At 43.2% G+C, this 15856-nt stretch overlaps 1 protein-coding gene across 2 annotated transcripts in view; it reads right to left on the bottom strand.

The window, feature by feature from the left end:
• MTOR (mechanistic target of rapamycin kinase) overlaps positions 1 to 15856 on the bottom strand; it is a 62412-nt gene that overhangs the window by 5326 nt on the left and 41230 nt on the right. For both annotated transcript variants that reach the window (XM_051786176.1, XM_051786178.1), the window contains 16 exons: positions 14850 to 14927; positions 14382 to 14489; positions 12363 to 12488; positions 11586 to 11717; positions 8713 to 8828; positions 7278 to 7395; positions 6299 to 6505; positions 5623 to 5723; positions 5264 to 5360; positions 4536 to 4634; positions 3849 to 3971; positions 2997 to 3179; positions 2246 to 2380; positions 1788 to 1962; positions 1431 to 1566; positions 706 to 853 (listed from right to left, as the gene is read on the bottom strand). In XM_051786176.1, the coding sequence (XP_051642136.1) occupies positions 706 to 853; positions 1431 to 1566; positions 1788 to 1962; positions 2246 to 2380; positions 2997 to 3179; positions 3849 to 3971; positions 4536 to 4634; positions 5264 to 5360; positions 5623 to 5723; positions 6299 to 6505; positions 7278 to 7395; positions 8713 to 8828; positions 11586 to 11717; positions 12363 to 12488; positions 14382 to 14489; positions 14850 to 14927 (2082 nt within the window). The remainder of the gene's footprint in view (positions 1 to 705; positions 854 to 1430; positions 1567 to 1787; positions 1963 to 2245; positions 2381 to 2996; positions 3180 to 3848; positions 3972 to 4535; positions 4635 to 5263; positions 5361 to 5622; positions 5724 to 6298; positions 6506 to 7277; positions 7396 to 8712; positions 8829 to 11585; positions 11718 to 12362; positions 12489 to 14381; positions 14490 to 14849; positions 14928 to 15856) is intronic.

Here is a 15856-nt window from a genome sequence, read left to right as displayed (position 1 = left end):
GAGAAATGACATTCAGCAACTTAAAAAAAGCTGCCTCCAGTAGTCTCTGGTTGTACTATGAGAAACACAGTAATCACAAGTAATTTCATGTGAAGTTTATATTTAAATTATTTGTAGACTGGCCAGTAAGTTCTCAGACACAGTGAGGTGGTCACCCAGCAGTGAAGAATTCATTTTAAATGGGATAACAAATGATTTAATATCCACAAAGTAAGCAGCCCACAGTCTTATTTGACTAAAGTACTGCCAAGGTAAGTATGTTTCAAAAACCATTACCCAAATAAGTCTTCTGGGCTGGCACACACTTTCCTTTTTGGCAGGGAATTCCAAATTTTCTAGTTCCAAGTGCTCAGTTTCCCTTATCTAATTTTGGCCCTGCAGCTCAAACACAATGCTTGTAATGCCAGCACCAGGCAGCTTGTGTGAGGCACATCCTACTCATGCAAAATCCCATACACATTTCAGTCACCAGATGGCAACAACTTGTGGTCACTGCTAAAACTGGAAAGGAGAAACAAATATACATATGGCAAACTTTACCTCCCAGAGGTATTTTATATCTCCCATCTGATATTTTTGTACTCATTATCGATACTGATAACAATCAGAGAAGAGGCAGAGGAATGAGCTGTGAATCATTTTCCTTCCTTAAGACACTGGAGTACTAAAAGAATGTGCCAAGAGCTGTGCCAGCTCTGCCCTCACCCTCAGCATGATGCGATGCTCGATGTTGAGCAGGATCTTTTTCTTCTCCCGGTAGTCTCGGATCAGGGCGTGCAGAGTGTCACAGTGGGGCACCCAGCCAATCAAGCCTGAATTTGTGGACAGTGGAATAACAGCATATCTCTGGATGCTACAGGAAAAAAATGGAGAATCAGAGCTCAGATCGTTGTATGTTGCCAATTGTTACATTTTGAGATGCCTAAAACAACTACTATTAAATCCGATTCTGATCCAAATTGTCTCTTCTTTAGTTGCTCTGTTTGTCTTCTTTTCAGGCAGACCTCAAACATCCATTTGCACAGACTGCTGCCCAGTGATCTACACCTGCACTCAGTGAGTACTCACCAAACTATTTAGTGACTACAATAAAAAAATCCCTGACAAAAACTCACTCCCAGTCTCCTAAAGTAGCGCTCAAGGTGTCTTGAAACAGAGGTTGCCTCAACGACCATAACAATTTACAATTACAACTTGCAATTACTTCAACTAAATAAAACAAATGATCCCTTTGGATACATTTCCTCTGTGTTTGAATTCTATGAATGCTGCTTTTATTTCTCTCTCTTTTTTTTTTTTTTAATTAACTTAGTTCCAAGATTTGCTGTTTTCTCACAAACCCACTACTCCTTGTGCCAAGGTTTACTTGGGAACTGCATCCATGTAGGGTGTCATTTGTGCACAGTTCAGTGACCACCCACAGCACACACCTGAGGTTTTTACGAAGAGAAGTTGGGTCATTTGCTAGCAGGGTGTTGACCAACCCAAAAAGCTGCATCACTCTTTCATCTTGGCGAAGGTCTTCGTGACCTTTCAGGAGGAACACAAACTCGTGCCCGTTGCTTCCTGCAAAAAGAATTAATACAGAGAAGTTTGCTCTTGTTGAACAAACAGCCAGGAGCACATACACCCAAGAGCTGGAGAGTGTGGCAGCCAGACCCACCAGCCCACCAAGAAAAACCTCACCTGAAAGGAAGCTCTGGAAAGGTTTTATGAGGTAAATACGCAGTTTGACCTAAGAACTGTCTAAATACCGGAATAACTAAGTGAAAAGTGCTCTCTCTCACCCATTAATGTCAACTTCCTGGGCCGCTGCTTGGAGGTGATGACCTGCAGGGAGGGTGCGATGGACTGAATCCGGATGATGGGCTGGTTGGGATCGTACGTTCCTGGCACTGCCAACTCCAGGTCCCGGCACATTAGGAGTTTTGGTGACACGTACTGGAGTTCCAAAGAAGTGAGCTACCAAAGCCAAAAGAAAGGCAACCCTTTAGAATTTCAGTTAAATCTCACACATCTGAAGAGCTCGTGTTGTCGAGTGACCTAAAACAGTTCAGTCAGTGACTGATACTTCAGGTGCTTGAAGGAAGTGCTGCTTAAACACCAAACCTGCAGCAAATCCTATGCAGGTGTTTCCACAAAACTGAACTTGAATGGTTTGAATAACCAGAAAAACATGAAACAAAGATTGTTTTTGACAACTTGCGCTGAAAGGCCCACAACAGAACTGAATCTCTCCCCTCACCTGAGGCAGCTGCTTTGAGATACGTCGGAACACGTGGTAATAGAGATCCCAAGCCTGAGTCAGGTCTTTGACATTTCCTGACTTCATGTACTTCCTGCACCACTCCTGAGCTTCCATGAGATCTCTGCCATAGGCCTGGGGAGGAAGTGAAAAACAACAGAAGGGAAACATTTCAAGAGACTGTAGTGGAATGGGTGGAGACCACTTAACACCCACAAAGAGCATTACAGTCTCTTTTCAAATTGCATTAAAAATACTTGACCTCCAATTTTTTATAGAATATCAGAATTAAAGATGCAGAAATTCCTGGATCCAAGATCTGCTTTGAGTTTATTTGCTCACAAATAGACTCTATTATAGGAGGCAACAGAATGAGTAGAATCACCCTTTAACAGTGGGCTCACAAGCTCAAATTAATTCCTTTTGCTGGCTCAGGAGAGATCATCTCTGCTATCTGTGCTTCTGCTTACTGTGAAGCAAAGCAGAATAATGAACTGCAGAGCAGTTGTGAGTTTTCCAGACTCTATCAGACATCCAGCTGATACAAGACTCCACAGCAATCAGTACCACCATGACCCCTGTCATCAACAAAAGTGACACAGATCTGAAGATAAACATCAGTAATTAAATTTGCAACTAATGCAATGAGTCCCAAGAGATTCACTGTTTGTTTGATGGCAAAGGTTCCTGTAACACATCTGGGCAGGTGCCTGTCCTGCAGAATGTTATGCTCTGGGCCATTTGCTGGTACCTGATTGAAGGATGTCTCCTTTAGAGTCTGAGGCCCACGTTCCATCATGGCGTGAAGCGGTTCCAGCACCTCGAACATCCCCTTCACGTTCCGTTCTCCAAAATAGAGACGAGATGCTTCTTCCAGCCCTTCGTGCCACATCTCGTGCCATAGGATGGCCACACGGATTAGCTCCTCACTCACCTGTTTTGGGACAGGAAAAAAAGACTGAACACCTAAAAAACCCCTATGACTGTGTCCTGACTTAAAAATGTCCTGACTTAAAAATGTCCTGACTTAAAAATGTCCTGACTTAAAAAACTCCTTTCTCATGTTCTCTCTCACGTTATGAAATACTCGTTGTTGGCAGCCAGAGGGAGCCACGAGAACTACCACAGTGATGTTACACTTGTTTCTGTATGAAGCTGACCAGGCTTTTCTCACCTTGTTTGTTACCATTGAAATTTTCTGTGTATTTGTGTAGCTTGGCCTGAAAGCATTACTTTTCATTTATTCATAAAAATCTTTATCAAACCAATTAAATTACTCTTTCGACGCTATGCTTGGTAAGTTTTGTTTCCGCCTTTCATGAAGCAGAAATATGTGTTTATTTCTAATAATCTAATATAATGATTCCTCATTTATTTCTTCTCTAAATTTATTTATAAGGAGACACAAAAACTCAGCGTGCAAAATATTTTTCAATTAAAGTGTTCTCTTGCAATTACACTAATACTGTAACTTCTGCCAGTTGCAAATACCCAAATCAATTGTACTTGAACAAAATTAACAATGAATATAATTTGTGTTATTATACCTGTAGTAAATCCATTCTTGAGACACAACACACTTCCTGGTACAATGAGAACTCACCATCATTGCCTGCTGCACCAGAGTGTTGCTGTGCTCACACATGTTTTTCAAGATCTTATTGGCAGCGTTGTGCCGAGCAGTGGTTGTAGATTTAGAGGCCACAGTCAAAGGGTAGATCAAAGCCTGCAAGGAACAGCAACCAGTAATGCTTTAGAACCACACAGAACTGCCACATAAATTGAAATATTAGCAAAGCATTAACAAACAGCAGCCTGAGGGCTGGACAGGAGAAGCAAGGTTCCTTCTGGAAAGGGGTGATAGGAATTTGCTATTCAAAGTCTTCCAATCTGAAAGGCTCACAAGACTGTAACTCTCTGAGTAGCAGAATGACTTTGAGAGCCTGTGTCAAACTGGAAGGACAAAAATAGGTTTTAGGGGTTTGTGGGAAGAAACTCAGATAAAGCTCCTGTGAGGTGGGCTCTGAGTAGTCACCGAATGAGATTTAAGGTGATTGCACTACCCAGTGCTCTATCAGACAGAGAGAACCTCCCCTGCTACCTGGCTCCTCCACCTCTTTCTGTTTTTATGTGAACAGAGGTGAAAGCAGCATCAGAAATAGTCCCCACCCTCACTGCCATCACTTGCTGTGACTTCCAGCACAGGCACCTGCACGAGGTGAAGTGGAACACAGGAAAGGCCTTAATTGGCACCGGCCTGTGGGAATTCCTGCTCTAAGCCAGGGCTCACCTGGGGATGGTACCGACCGATGTCTGTGAGGAGCTGATGGATGAGACGTCCCACCAGGGGTCGAGGGGTGTCGATTCTTGCAATGAGCTGAGGGATAACCTGAAATAAAGATCCCTGTCATCTCGTGTGCTCAGTGCACGAGCTGTTCTGCCCTCTGCCAGAGGCCTCACAGCAACTGGAGGGGACAGAGGCCCAGCATTCGTTTTTCAGATGGTCAGAGGATAACAAGGTTCCAAACAGTGTCAGAAATGTACAACAGCTCAGTGAGATTGCAAGTGTTCTGTGCAAAAGTGTTACAGGATCCTCTGTGGAAAGAGTAAGATGTGTCTTGAAGTGTAATGCTTAAATAAAAAATAAAGTATTTTTTTATTTAACTACGAGAGTCATTCTGCAAGGCAATTCTGAGACAGACTGTGAACCCCATCAGAGCAGCACAGTGTTGTTTTATACTTCATCACCACTGAATGCACATCATCTTTAATTTAAAAATGTTCATTCTTTCTCATTCATATGCACTAATCTGCATATAAATACTGAAATATATGCAAGAATGTTTCTCATGCCTCTGTGCAAGATGCTTGTTAAATCAGTTACAAACTGTACTGCACACTGCTCTCAGAACTCACCTACAGAGGATTGTTTAGCAAAGGATCTTCATGGATATCATGCAGCAAACCCCCAAGCTCCCCCCAGAACTGGGGTTTGTCTTAGCCCTTTGTGTTCCTTACCTGCAGCCAAGTGTCAATCTGGATGGCCTTGACTCCTTCTACCAAAGCCTCGTTCACATCAGGCCAGTGACCATAGTCAAACCACAGAGTAAGGACTCTGAAAAAGAGAAATACTTTTGTTAGGAGTGAAACAATAAACCCAAAACGTTCCAGTCAAACGCCTCCAGACTCATTTACAAGTGATTTTTCTTCCCAGTACCCACAGATAGCAGGGATAACCCACCTGACAAAAGTTAGCTTGGACTGAAGCATTCACTTAATTCAACCATAACAGAAAGGAGCAGAAACATGTTCTCCCTCATCTGAGACCATGTGCCCTGATAATTTGGATTTCATTTACTGTGTGCTTCATTGTGTACCTTAGAGTGTCCTGCAGGTTGTTTCCTCGGGACAGAGAGATGGATCGGAAGAAACCCTGGACAGCAGGGACTGTGTACATCAAGAGGGTCTTGGATAAATCCTTTTGGAATGAAAATTTCTGCATTAGTTCTAACCAAGCACATCAGCCTACATGAATTCTAAACTCAGGAAGGGGAAAAAGGAAGAAATATGTGGAAATATAGACCTAATCCACACTGTAGTTGACTTCTGCCTGGCAAGGAACATGCTGTGAAGTGGTTTTATACTTCAGTTTGTTGGCAAAGCTATGGACAGCAAAGCAGCCTAAAAACAACAACCGTACTATAACTGGTAAGTAAAAGAGATTCCTCACAGTCTTCCACGAAGGACTTAAGCAGCAGAACTTGTTAATGCACTGTATCACCTATGACAGCCACCTAGGCCTCTGCTTTAGGTCACAGCTAACTTATGATTGTTTGCATTAATTTAGTCCTCTTCCCACAAGACTGAGTTAACCTGAACTGCCTCACTTTTGCTGTAAGCTCTGAGTGTGTGTGTATGTGTATTATATATATATTTATACACACACACACAGAGAACATCCACAAGCCAGGTACATATAGCAGCATGTTCCCCACCATAACATTTTCCTGGGTCTAAGCACTAAGTACCACTCTCTCCACACCAGCAGGGTACCTCAGTGACTTTTTTCTGCACTGGAGAAGGGATGGGGCTGTTCTCTGTGCTCTCTGCATCACTCTCACTGTTGCTGCCCTCGGTGTTGGCACTGGTGACACTGGCCCCGCTGGCGTGACGCAGCTTCTTCTTCTCATCCCTGGCCTGGTTCTGATGTTTGTAGTGAAGCACTGCTTCAAAGTTCATCACTGCCCAGGCATGCCAGGCCTGCCAAGAGGAGAGAACAAAAGTCAGAAGGAAAATTAATCCCTTCTGCAACCTGCACTCTCTAATTGTTAGAGATAATCCAACCTTTCTGTGTCTGCAGACAACTGCAGCAAGCAATACCCTGCAGACAACACAATGCTTTGCTTTCTCTAATTGCTTGTAATTTTAACTGTCTTATTATCTTAAATAACATCACAGTGAGTTCTTGGCCAGGAGCTCCCTGTTGAATATTAAGGCAAAGGAGCTCTGTAGCAGAAATTAAGTTATATTTGCATACACCTTAATTTTTCAAAGGCTAAAATGAAGATTAGTGTGTTAGGGCTCAGGGAGGTGTAATGGGAAGAAATATAGGAGATGGCTGCCCCAGAGAAGATCTGGCACCAAATACTAATTGAGATTTCACAACCCTGAAATCAAAGGTTCTTTAGAGAATTAACAACAAGACTACTTTCCTTGTTCAAGTATACTGAGTGAGAACAAGTTAATTTTTTCTATTTATATTATCCTTTCTCCTTCACTGTTACCTGCCAGAGGAAGAACTCCCAAAAGCAAGAATAGAAACTGAATTGTGGCCTAGTTTTACCAACCAGATATAATTGTAAACAAGAATCTTATGGTTTCCTTGGGCCGCTTTCACCGGGTTTTTTAAATTCTACTGGCAGTAACAAGGCAGACAGTTACAGGAGATCTTCCTGTGAACATCTTCCTTTCCTTAGTGTGGGATGTGGTGAGATGAGTGATGCCTCAGCAGTGGAAGCTTTCCCTCACCGACCTTGTACCAGTTGCGGTCGTGCTCGGTGGCAGCACTGTAGTACTGCAGGACTTTGGGGATGGTGCTCTCATTGATGCCTTGCAGGTTCAGCTGCCACTCCCCCAGCTTCAGGAAACACCTGGTTAAGCAAAGGGATTATTGACTCAGAATCCAGAATGAAAATGAAGCCTCTGGATTAAGAGGCAGAATTCTTAATTGGAGTCTGGAAGACGTTCCATGTGGTGAACCCGCTCAGGAAGCCTCTCCTGAAAGCCTCTCCTGCAGGCTGGGAGTCTGTGTGTTAACATGGAAGGCTCAAAACACCTCCATCCTGCCTCTAGTGTGGAACTAACTAGTTAAGGGTTTAATTCAGGGGGAAAGGTGAGGGTCAAAACTTGCTCCTCATTTATATGAGTTATAAACTTAACGTAAGAAGCAGATAACAGCAACACTGAAAGACTTCATCACACAGCACATGTGGATCACCACATGGACAAGCCTTCTGGAGAGAACACTGTGACAGACAGTGGAAACACAGAGGAGCTGTTCTTCCCCCCAGCCAGAAGCCCATTTAGTCATTGCCTCCCAGAGGAAAGGAAAAACAACATATTTTTACTGCAGCAGGGTGGGGTTGTGAAGGTTTGTGCAAAACTTAATACTTTGCTCCCTCAGCAGGCTTTAAATGCCACAGTTACACAGCTCTCCTTTCTGTATTTTGAGTTTGCCAGAAGGCATTGTGCAAGGCAAATTTTGTGTGCAACTCATTACTAATTTGTCTTCCATGACAGTCACTGAAGAAAATAAGACAAAGGTGTTACTGAGTTCCCACCTTCATAAAAGCAAGTTGATTGCACATTTCCCTTTAAAAAAGGAGCAAACTTTCAATAGAAAGCACTGTGCAATTTTTTCTTTAAATTGAAAAAACCAGATCTGGCACCTCCAGATCCACAGAGGAAAATGGAGGCTAATATGTGTTTTTAATGCAATAATATTTTAAGAGACCATCACATGGTGGGCACCTACTGCCCAAAGCACTGCTGTTGTGCTTGGCTTAATACAGATGTGCCAGGAGTGTGGGAAATGTTTCCTTCCTAGTGACTGGATCTCCTGAAAACCAAAAAACAGCCACGCTGAGAGCTCTGCCTTCTGCCAGCAAGCCACAGTGCTGGAAAAAATACCACCAGCAACAAACACAAGTTTGTTTAGGCTGATGTATCACAACAACATTTACTGAAAATTATGGGATAGATAAGAATGTAATACCAAAGCAGCTAAATGAGAAATGCCCCGTTCTTTTAACCAATGTAATACCAAAGCAGCTAAATGAGAAACGCCCCGTTCTTTAAATCAAAGCATGAGCCTTGTCTGAAATGTGTCATCTGCAGGGACCCTGCAACTCCAGAGAGCCCTGAGCTGCAGGGAGGAGCTGAAGGGAGTGCCAGGACTTGGTGCTGACCGTGCCATGAGCTTGTGGAGCTCCTGCTTGTGCTGCTGGTCCTCGGTGGCGATGGCGTGCTGGGCCTGCTGCTGCATGGTCTGCACAAAGTGCTGCATGTGCTGGAAGGCGTCGATCTGCAAAGGCAGGAGGGTTCCAGTGAGGGCCACAGGGCTTACAGACAACTTCAGGAGGGAGGAAGACAGTGTGGAAGTAAATATTGACTGAAATGAAAATGTAGGGTTTTGTTTTCTTTCAAAACTTTTCAGTTGTTTACACCCCTCTAAAATCAACTTGTAAAGGAAGAGGTTAGAGATTCTTGATGTCTCTGAAATTGCTGCACTGAGGAACAAATCGCTGCACCCTTCCAGTGCCAGGCACACCTCCACTGTCAGACAGACAGTCAGAGGTATCACTGACCATAACACAAGTTAACACTGTGCTCTGATTGCAAGAACTCAGCTCTAGCAAAGCAGCAAGATCACCTGTACAGGGAGAAAACTTCACCAGCAGAGAATGTCCTGTTACTGCCCAGGCAGAGTGAGACTCTAGTCCTGAGACAGAGGTGTCTCCCTTGCAGCTGAGCACAGCAAAGACAGCCTGGCAATTCCAGAAATCAAATGTTCACAGCTTACAAACTGCATCTGAGCAGGACAATGTTGAACACCCCACGCTGTCACAGATCCAGAGAAGCCTACCTTTAATATGGCGTGGCCTGAAAAAGATGATTTGAGAAAATAACGCCTGAGGGAAAACTTGCAGCTTCCTGATCTTCCCCTGTAACCCCTCAGCTTTGGCTAGGCTTGAAGTACACACCATGGAACATTAACTTTGAGTTGTTTCAACAGATTAAAGCCTAGATTTCTCCTAAGGTTATTTAAGAAGTACAAATGTGCATTGCTCCTTTGCCAGGAGATTACACAAGGCACCAGTGCTAAAGAACTTGCACTACCAAATTCTGAGGGAAAAATCTTCATAAAATTCCTTGGAAAGAACTCTGGGGTAAGAAAACCCAAAATTAAAGATTTAAGAAGAAGGTATGCACGCTTCACTGGGAAGAATTAGAGTAAAGCTCCTGCAATCTGCAAGGTCATTTCAGGTCAGAAGCTGCAGAATGTGCTGTTAGAAGGCCAATTTACTTCTGTTCATCTACAGGAATGAGCTACCTTAGAGTGAGACAAGAATCACCTCAGCTGAAACGCCTCATCCACCCCATTCAAATGTCAGCCTGCACAAGGCAGTGGTGAGGAAAAAGGGTATTAGCCCAGGGTGAAATAAAAGAAGGATTCACACTCTTAACATTAATGTGGGGCATTCCACAGCTGGGAATGCAGAGAGAAGAGGAGGGAGAGTAAATAACAATCTTATCAAGAGTTATGCTAGATATTTATTAAAAGTAGACAAAAAGATATTGTCTGTTATGTGCCCCTCTCATATCTAGACACAGCCAACAATCTGCTCTTCAGTTTCCATGAATATGGAGAACTGATCACCATAAACTGACAGGCAAAGCACTTGAGACTGAAAGCTGTTTTCTGTAACACTGAATTCCTAAGTTTGTATCGCAGCCTTTTTATGGGATATGGGTTTGGAATGCAGCTGCTGGCAAAGGTCCTTGTTAGAAGAAATGTAATAGGGTTTACTTATCCATTTTTTATCTGTTATTTAAGAAAAGAAAGTTGTGCAGCTCTGTGGCTGGTTTCCATTGAGATGCCAGTTTTTTCCCCTGCTGGATTTGGCAAGTGCCAAAATGGCAGTAGGGAAAACATTTGAGGTCAACCTTGAAGTGCTCAGCTAGAAAAAAATGGTCATTTCCTACCATACCAGCCCACCTCAGCAGCTGATTCCTTAGGATACCAAATCAAGTGAACACACACAGTTATATAAAACTACACACAGCACTAGGTGTAACTTTGTATTATTTATCCTTTTTTGGTATCATTTTTTTCCTCCATCTTCCTGGGCTCCATTATATTCTTGCATCAGTTTATTTTAGATACATTATCTTCTCTCACTCCCTTAATCTTTGTTCCTTCTCTCATTCTGTCTTCCACTACTGCATCTTGTCCATCTTTATCACAGTTCAAACACAGAAAGCCCCCATTCCCTCATGGAAGCAGGCAGAGACCCCACACACTTCTGGGGTCATTTACTGAAGAAAGAAAGAGGCCATTACACTGTTTTACAGAGCCAACAGGACAGGGCCTCAGCAGCAGCTCCTTCTGCTTCTTAAATTCAAATAAAGAATAGTTAGGTCATGGCAATGTTCCCACAGCAATGGCTCTGCTCCAGTGCTGGCAATTCCAAAGGCAGGAAAAATAAAAAAAAGATGTGGCAGAATATGAGGATAAATGGAGGCTTTAATGTATATTAAAAAAAAGATAACTTATCCAGTCTGGAGCTTATTGGATTTGATTATGTAAATTCTCCCTGTGTTGCAATGTCAAAAACATTCACCCTGGGCTCTCTGGAGCCAAATTGTTCCCAAGATAAAACCCTATGTATTTTTCAGCTGCCTTTCAGTTAGAATTTTTCAATAATGTCCTTAATAAAAGTCAGCTCTGCTCAGCAATTAAGTACAAACTGTTCAGGATACTTTCCTAAAACTGGCAATAAAACCCCTTACTTCTGTCTTTGAGCATGTAACCCTGACCACAGGTACAGTGTGGAGACCTGGCAACCTGAACAGTGGATGAAAAGTCAAGTACTAAGAACAGAAGATCTACTATTGACCATTAATCTCGGCTGTAACCCTTGGGCACCAGACACTGGTTTAGCAAAAATAATCTTTCCATGCACGGAATAGAATTAGGGCCAGGCTTTCTCTGTCATTAGAGAGTTTTAAAGGAGAAAAAAAGTGAGCAGTGAGCAGAGAGCAGGGTGTTCTCCTGTACCTTCCGGGCGCTCTTCCACATGTGCTTCATGTAAGCGTAAGTCACTTGGGGATGGACTGTGGGCAGGGGGTGGTCCAGCTGTCGGGATGGATCTACTCCCAAGAGCAGGACAAGGGTCTTATGGGCCAAAGCCTGGGGAAGATTGCAGAGAGAAAAGGCAGGTTAAAACAAGCTCGTTCTTACCTCCATCTCGGAGCGCTTCAGAATCACCCACCACTAAAAAATACACCTGAGCCTCCAGGGAAAACACAGGCACAGCAGCCTTAGTGCCACTCCCTGCACTCACCAGAGTGCCACAGGAGAAACCATATGTCTTCCTGTAGATCAAATTCTCATTTCAGAAGCCAGTAGAGAGTGTCAAGTCTCTGTTTCAAGCATTCTTGGTGATAAATCTTTGGTGAATGTTAAAATAGGACCTAAATGTTCAATGGTAACATCACCCTCTAGATCTGACCCTCTGCTTTAGCAGATAGAGCCATTACTAATAATTACCAGAGCTGCATAAGAACTTCCAGTTATAGCATGCAATAAAAAGTTGGCTCTGGGGCTCTCAGGTGTAATACCAATCCCACAAAAATAGCCTTGGCCACAAGCATGAACTCTATATGCCAGTTACAATTTTAGCATTTCAACAATTCCTGACTAGTTTCTCCCCCAGAGGAGGGCCCATCCCACTTGAGCAATGAAAGCATTTGCAGATGCTGAAGGTTGAAGCAGAATGGAAAAGCCAGTGGCCTAAAAAAAAAAAAAAAGAGGACAGAGCCTGACAATGCTCACCAGCCTCCCACTCTTGCCACACAAGCTGGCATACTTGAGCCAGGTCCTCATGTCCTCATGAGGATTCACCACAAGAGACCGGACCATCAGGATCCTCTGCCAGTCCTCCACGATCCTCTGACAGCCCTGAGGGGAAAAGCAAGGGAGAACTTGTTAGGGTTTGACCTCCAATGCACTCCACACAGCCTTAATCCAGAACCTGAAGGGACTTCTAGCAAGATGGAGTCTTCTGTACCCCTAATTCACAGCAGACTGACAGCAGGAACTAGTGGTTATTTCTTTAACACTGCAGTGTGTGAAGAAGGTTCAGTCCTTGACTCTTACTGTCTGCACCAGCTCAGGGTTTGCAGCCTAACAACATCTTCTCATTGAAAAGGAGAAAAGTTCCTAAAGCAGAAACACACCCAAAAATCAGGAAAGCTTTTTGTACAGTCCCAAAGTGAGTCAGGAGTTTTATAACTCTTCTCAACCTAGTTTTAAAGCCTATTTTTGGTTTAAATGGTGACAAATCTGAACGTGGAGATAGATGGTAGAAAACCAAACGGTTGCAAAGATATTTTTGTTATTGCCCTTTTTCTTCTCCTTGCATGTGTTGCTTTTGGAGGCTGGCACCACTGAGCTGAGATTATGCCAGAAACTGCAGCTCCAACTGCTGTGCTGCTTGTGCAAGCATTGTCTGGTTCTTTTCTGTCTGATGGGAGAGGCACAACAACATTGCCAGAGCAGGATGAGCCTGTATGTCAAACATCCAAGGATGCTACAGAGAAGTAGAACTGTGGAAGGGACAGTAACAACCAAAGCATCTATCCTTTCCCTTTTTCCTTTGCCCCCAAATCGAGGGCTGGGAAGTTGGGCAAAGCTTGTTCCCTAACACCCAAATAAACCTCTTCCAAGAGGCATTTAAGAATTTTTAAAAAGCAGCTATAAAATGTGCAAGAACTGTATGTACTGCTTTCAGGACTATAAAAAGCTGTATTCAGACATTACACTTCCTGTCACTCTCAGTTTCTCCACCCCAGTGGAATGATCCTGAGCTTTTCCAGACAGGAATGTAGATGGGAGACTAAAAGCTTTGTCACAGTTTCCCAAACAGCTAAAAAATATGCAGCAGCAACAGCCTTTCATAAGGTAGCAGATTACAGCAGTCCCAGGGAAGAACTCTGCACAGGGAAAAATTCTTCCTCCAGGCAGCGTTTTACCCTAATTATGCCTTTTTTTCTCCTCCTTCTCATGCAGGAATCACCTCTTTAAACAGTATTCCTGTATGTACTACCACATCTGAGGATGATCACCTTCATTGTAGGAATGCCTCTTGTAAGGAAATAGTGTCAAAATATCTGTCTGATTTAAATCTTCAGACTTTTTTCTGTTTAGAGTAAGAAAGGTACAAACTTCTCTTTAAACACAGAAGAAGAGCATTGCTAAAGGTCTCTTCTAAAAGGTCAAGGCCAAGCATAGAATCATTTAGATTGGAAAAGACCTTTAAGGTCATCAAGTCCAACCATAAACCCAACACTGCCAATTCCACCACTAAGCCATGTGTGCCACCAGTCAACTGGAAATGTTCTTGTAAGAGGTCCAAAAGGAACAGGACAATCTTTTATTTTACAAGTATGTGAGTTTTCTGACCAGTTTTCCAGCATTTGGAGAGAATTCACTTTTTAAAATGCAGCCAAGTGAAAAGTTCAAACCAGCCTGATCCAAACCAGTATTTCCAGATGTAATCCAGTACTGAGATAAGCAGCCTTGGGGATGTTACTGGTGTCTGTCCTCTTTATACATCTATGTCAAGACTTAAATCACCCTTTTAAAGTGTCACATCAGCAGAGATCTCAGAACATTAACCAAAAGAAAACCCCCAAAAACCAAGTGACCAGGACAGACATAAAGGGGACAGAGAGCACACAGTCATGAGAGTATGGACTGGGATAGAGAGAGACATGGAAGGATTTCCTGGGCCACCACACTGACTCAAGAGGCAGCTGAGCATCTCCATCCCTGGTCTTTCCCCAGATGTACCTGCAGCCTTTCCCACCAGATCTGGCGGATGATCTCACGGCGCTCCGGTACAAGTTTATACTGGATCACCTCTTCCAGCTCTGACAGCATCTGGCAGGATACCATAGCCTGGAGGAAACAATCACATTCCATCCCAATCACCACACAACAAATCTATAATTAAGGAACAGTATTTTGGCATCAAGATATTAAGCACATACACTGCCCAACAGGTAAAGGACTGACTGCCATATATTGGTGTCTAAGATTCAACCTTCCCAAATGCCAGTTCTTATTTCTTTGGAGTGGGTGGAGCCCACCTCACTGTTTGGATTGTCCCAAAGCTGCTCCAGCAAAGTTATGTTTCTTATCTGACAAAAGCCATTTAGCTTGTGGGCATACACAGCTCCCATTTTTGATACAGGGGTTTTATGCAACTCCTGGACAGTCTGAGGCAGAGTGAGGGGAAGGAAGATGAGTTACACTCACCCCGTAGGCTCGGCTGTAGCTCTCTCCTGCCATGGCAGTCAGCTCAGCATCCAGCAGGTCTCTGGCTTTGTCAATGCACTGAAACACAACAAGACATTGGGGCAAAGGTGGTGTGTTTTATCCAGAGTCAACTGTTGAAACTGCTGCTCATCTGTTCCGTCCCGTGGACAAAGCTGGCATTGTTCCCACCCTCCAAAAAGAACCAGGGAAGGGTCTTATCAGCAGAGAGAACTGACAGGAAAACAGTGTCCATGGATGGGTATAAGGGAAGTCAAGGGGGTTTCATTCACCACCTGCACAGTCTGAAGTCTGTCTTCCTACAAAATCCAAGTTTGCAGTATTTCTAATCCTACTGTCATTGTAGAAATCATCATTAAGAACATTTTACAGAGGAAAAGAGAAGTTCACATTGCAGTGCAAGAGTTGGTTACAAAAAAGCCTCAAGAAATGCCTTTTGATACCATACAATGACAGAAAATAGCTTTCACTGTTTTACGTAACCCAGCAGGATTTTATGAATTTTACAGGACAGCAAATTCCATTTCTCATCCTCCAACTAAGACAGGCTCTTCAAGCATGAAACAAATCCTGCTCTGGTTCTAGTCATTATATAATCTCTCACCTATAGCTTTTCCTGTTCAAAATGTTAAAGGTTAATCACAAGCTCTACCCTTCTGAATGCCTGGTTAATTTTACTGTGCACATCACCCAAAAATCTATGGGTTTTGACAGCACAGACTGAATTATTCCTTTATCTAAGTTGGCAAGGCAGCACAGAATTCTGAGAAATGGGACTTGAGCTTCCTTGGAAAGTAAACAACATGCTTCACATCTAGAGAGAGGAGCAAGTCACTCTGCAAATCTCCTGTGTGACAGACAAGCATTACCACTACAGCTGTTTAATAGACTCATTCCCTGCCTTGATAGCTCAATCTAAGATTCGAGATTTATCAATGCCACCAGAAAAATTAAACTTATTGTACATGATATATATGAGCACTTCACTG

The sequence above is a fragment of the Manacus candei genome, unplaced genomic scaffold (genome assembly GCF_025592945.1).
Source record: "Manacus candei isolate 608988 ecotype Guabito, Panama unplaced genomic scaffold, ASM2559294v1 h1tg000022l, whole genome shotgun sequence".
Classification (NCBI taxonomy): Eukaryota; Metazoa; Chordata; class Aves; order Passeriformes; family Pipridae; genus Manacus; species Manacus candei.
Note: the sequence above shows the minus strand (reverse complement) of the source record. Positions and strands in the feature narration are given on the sequence as shown.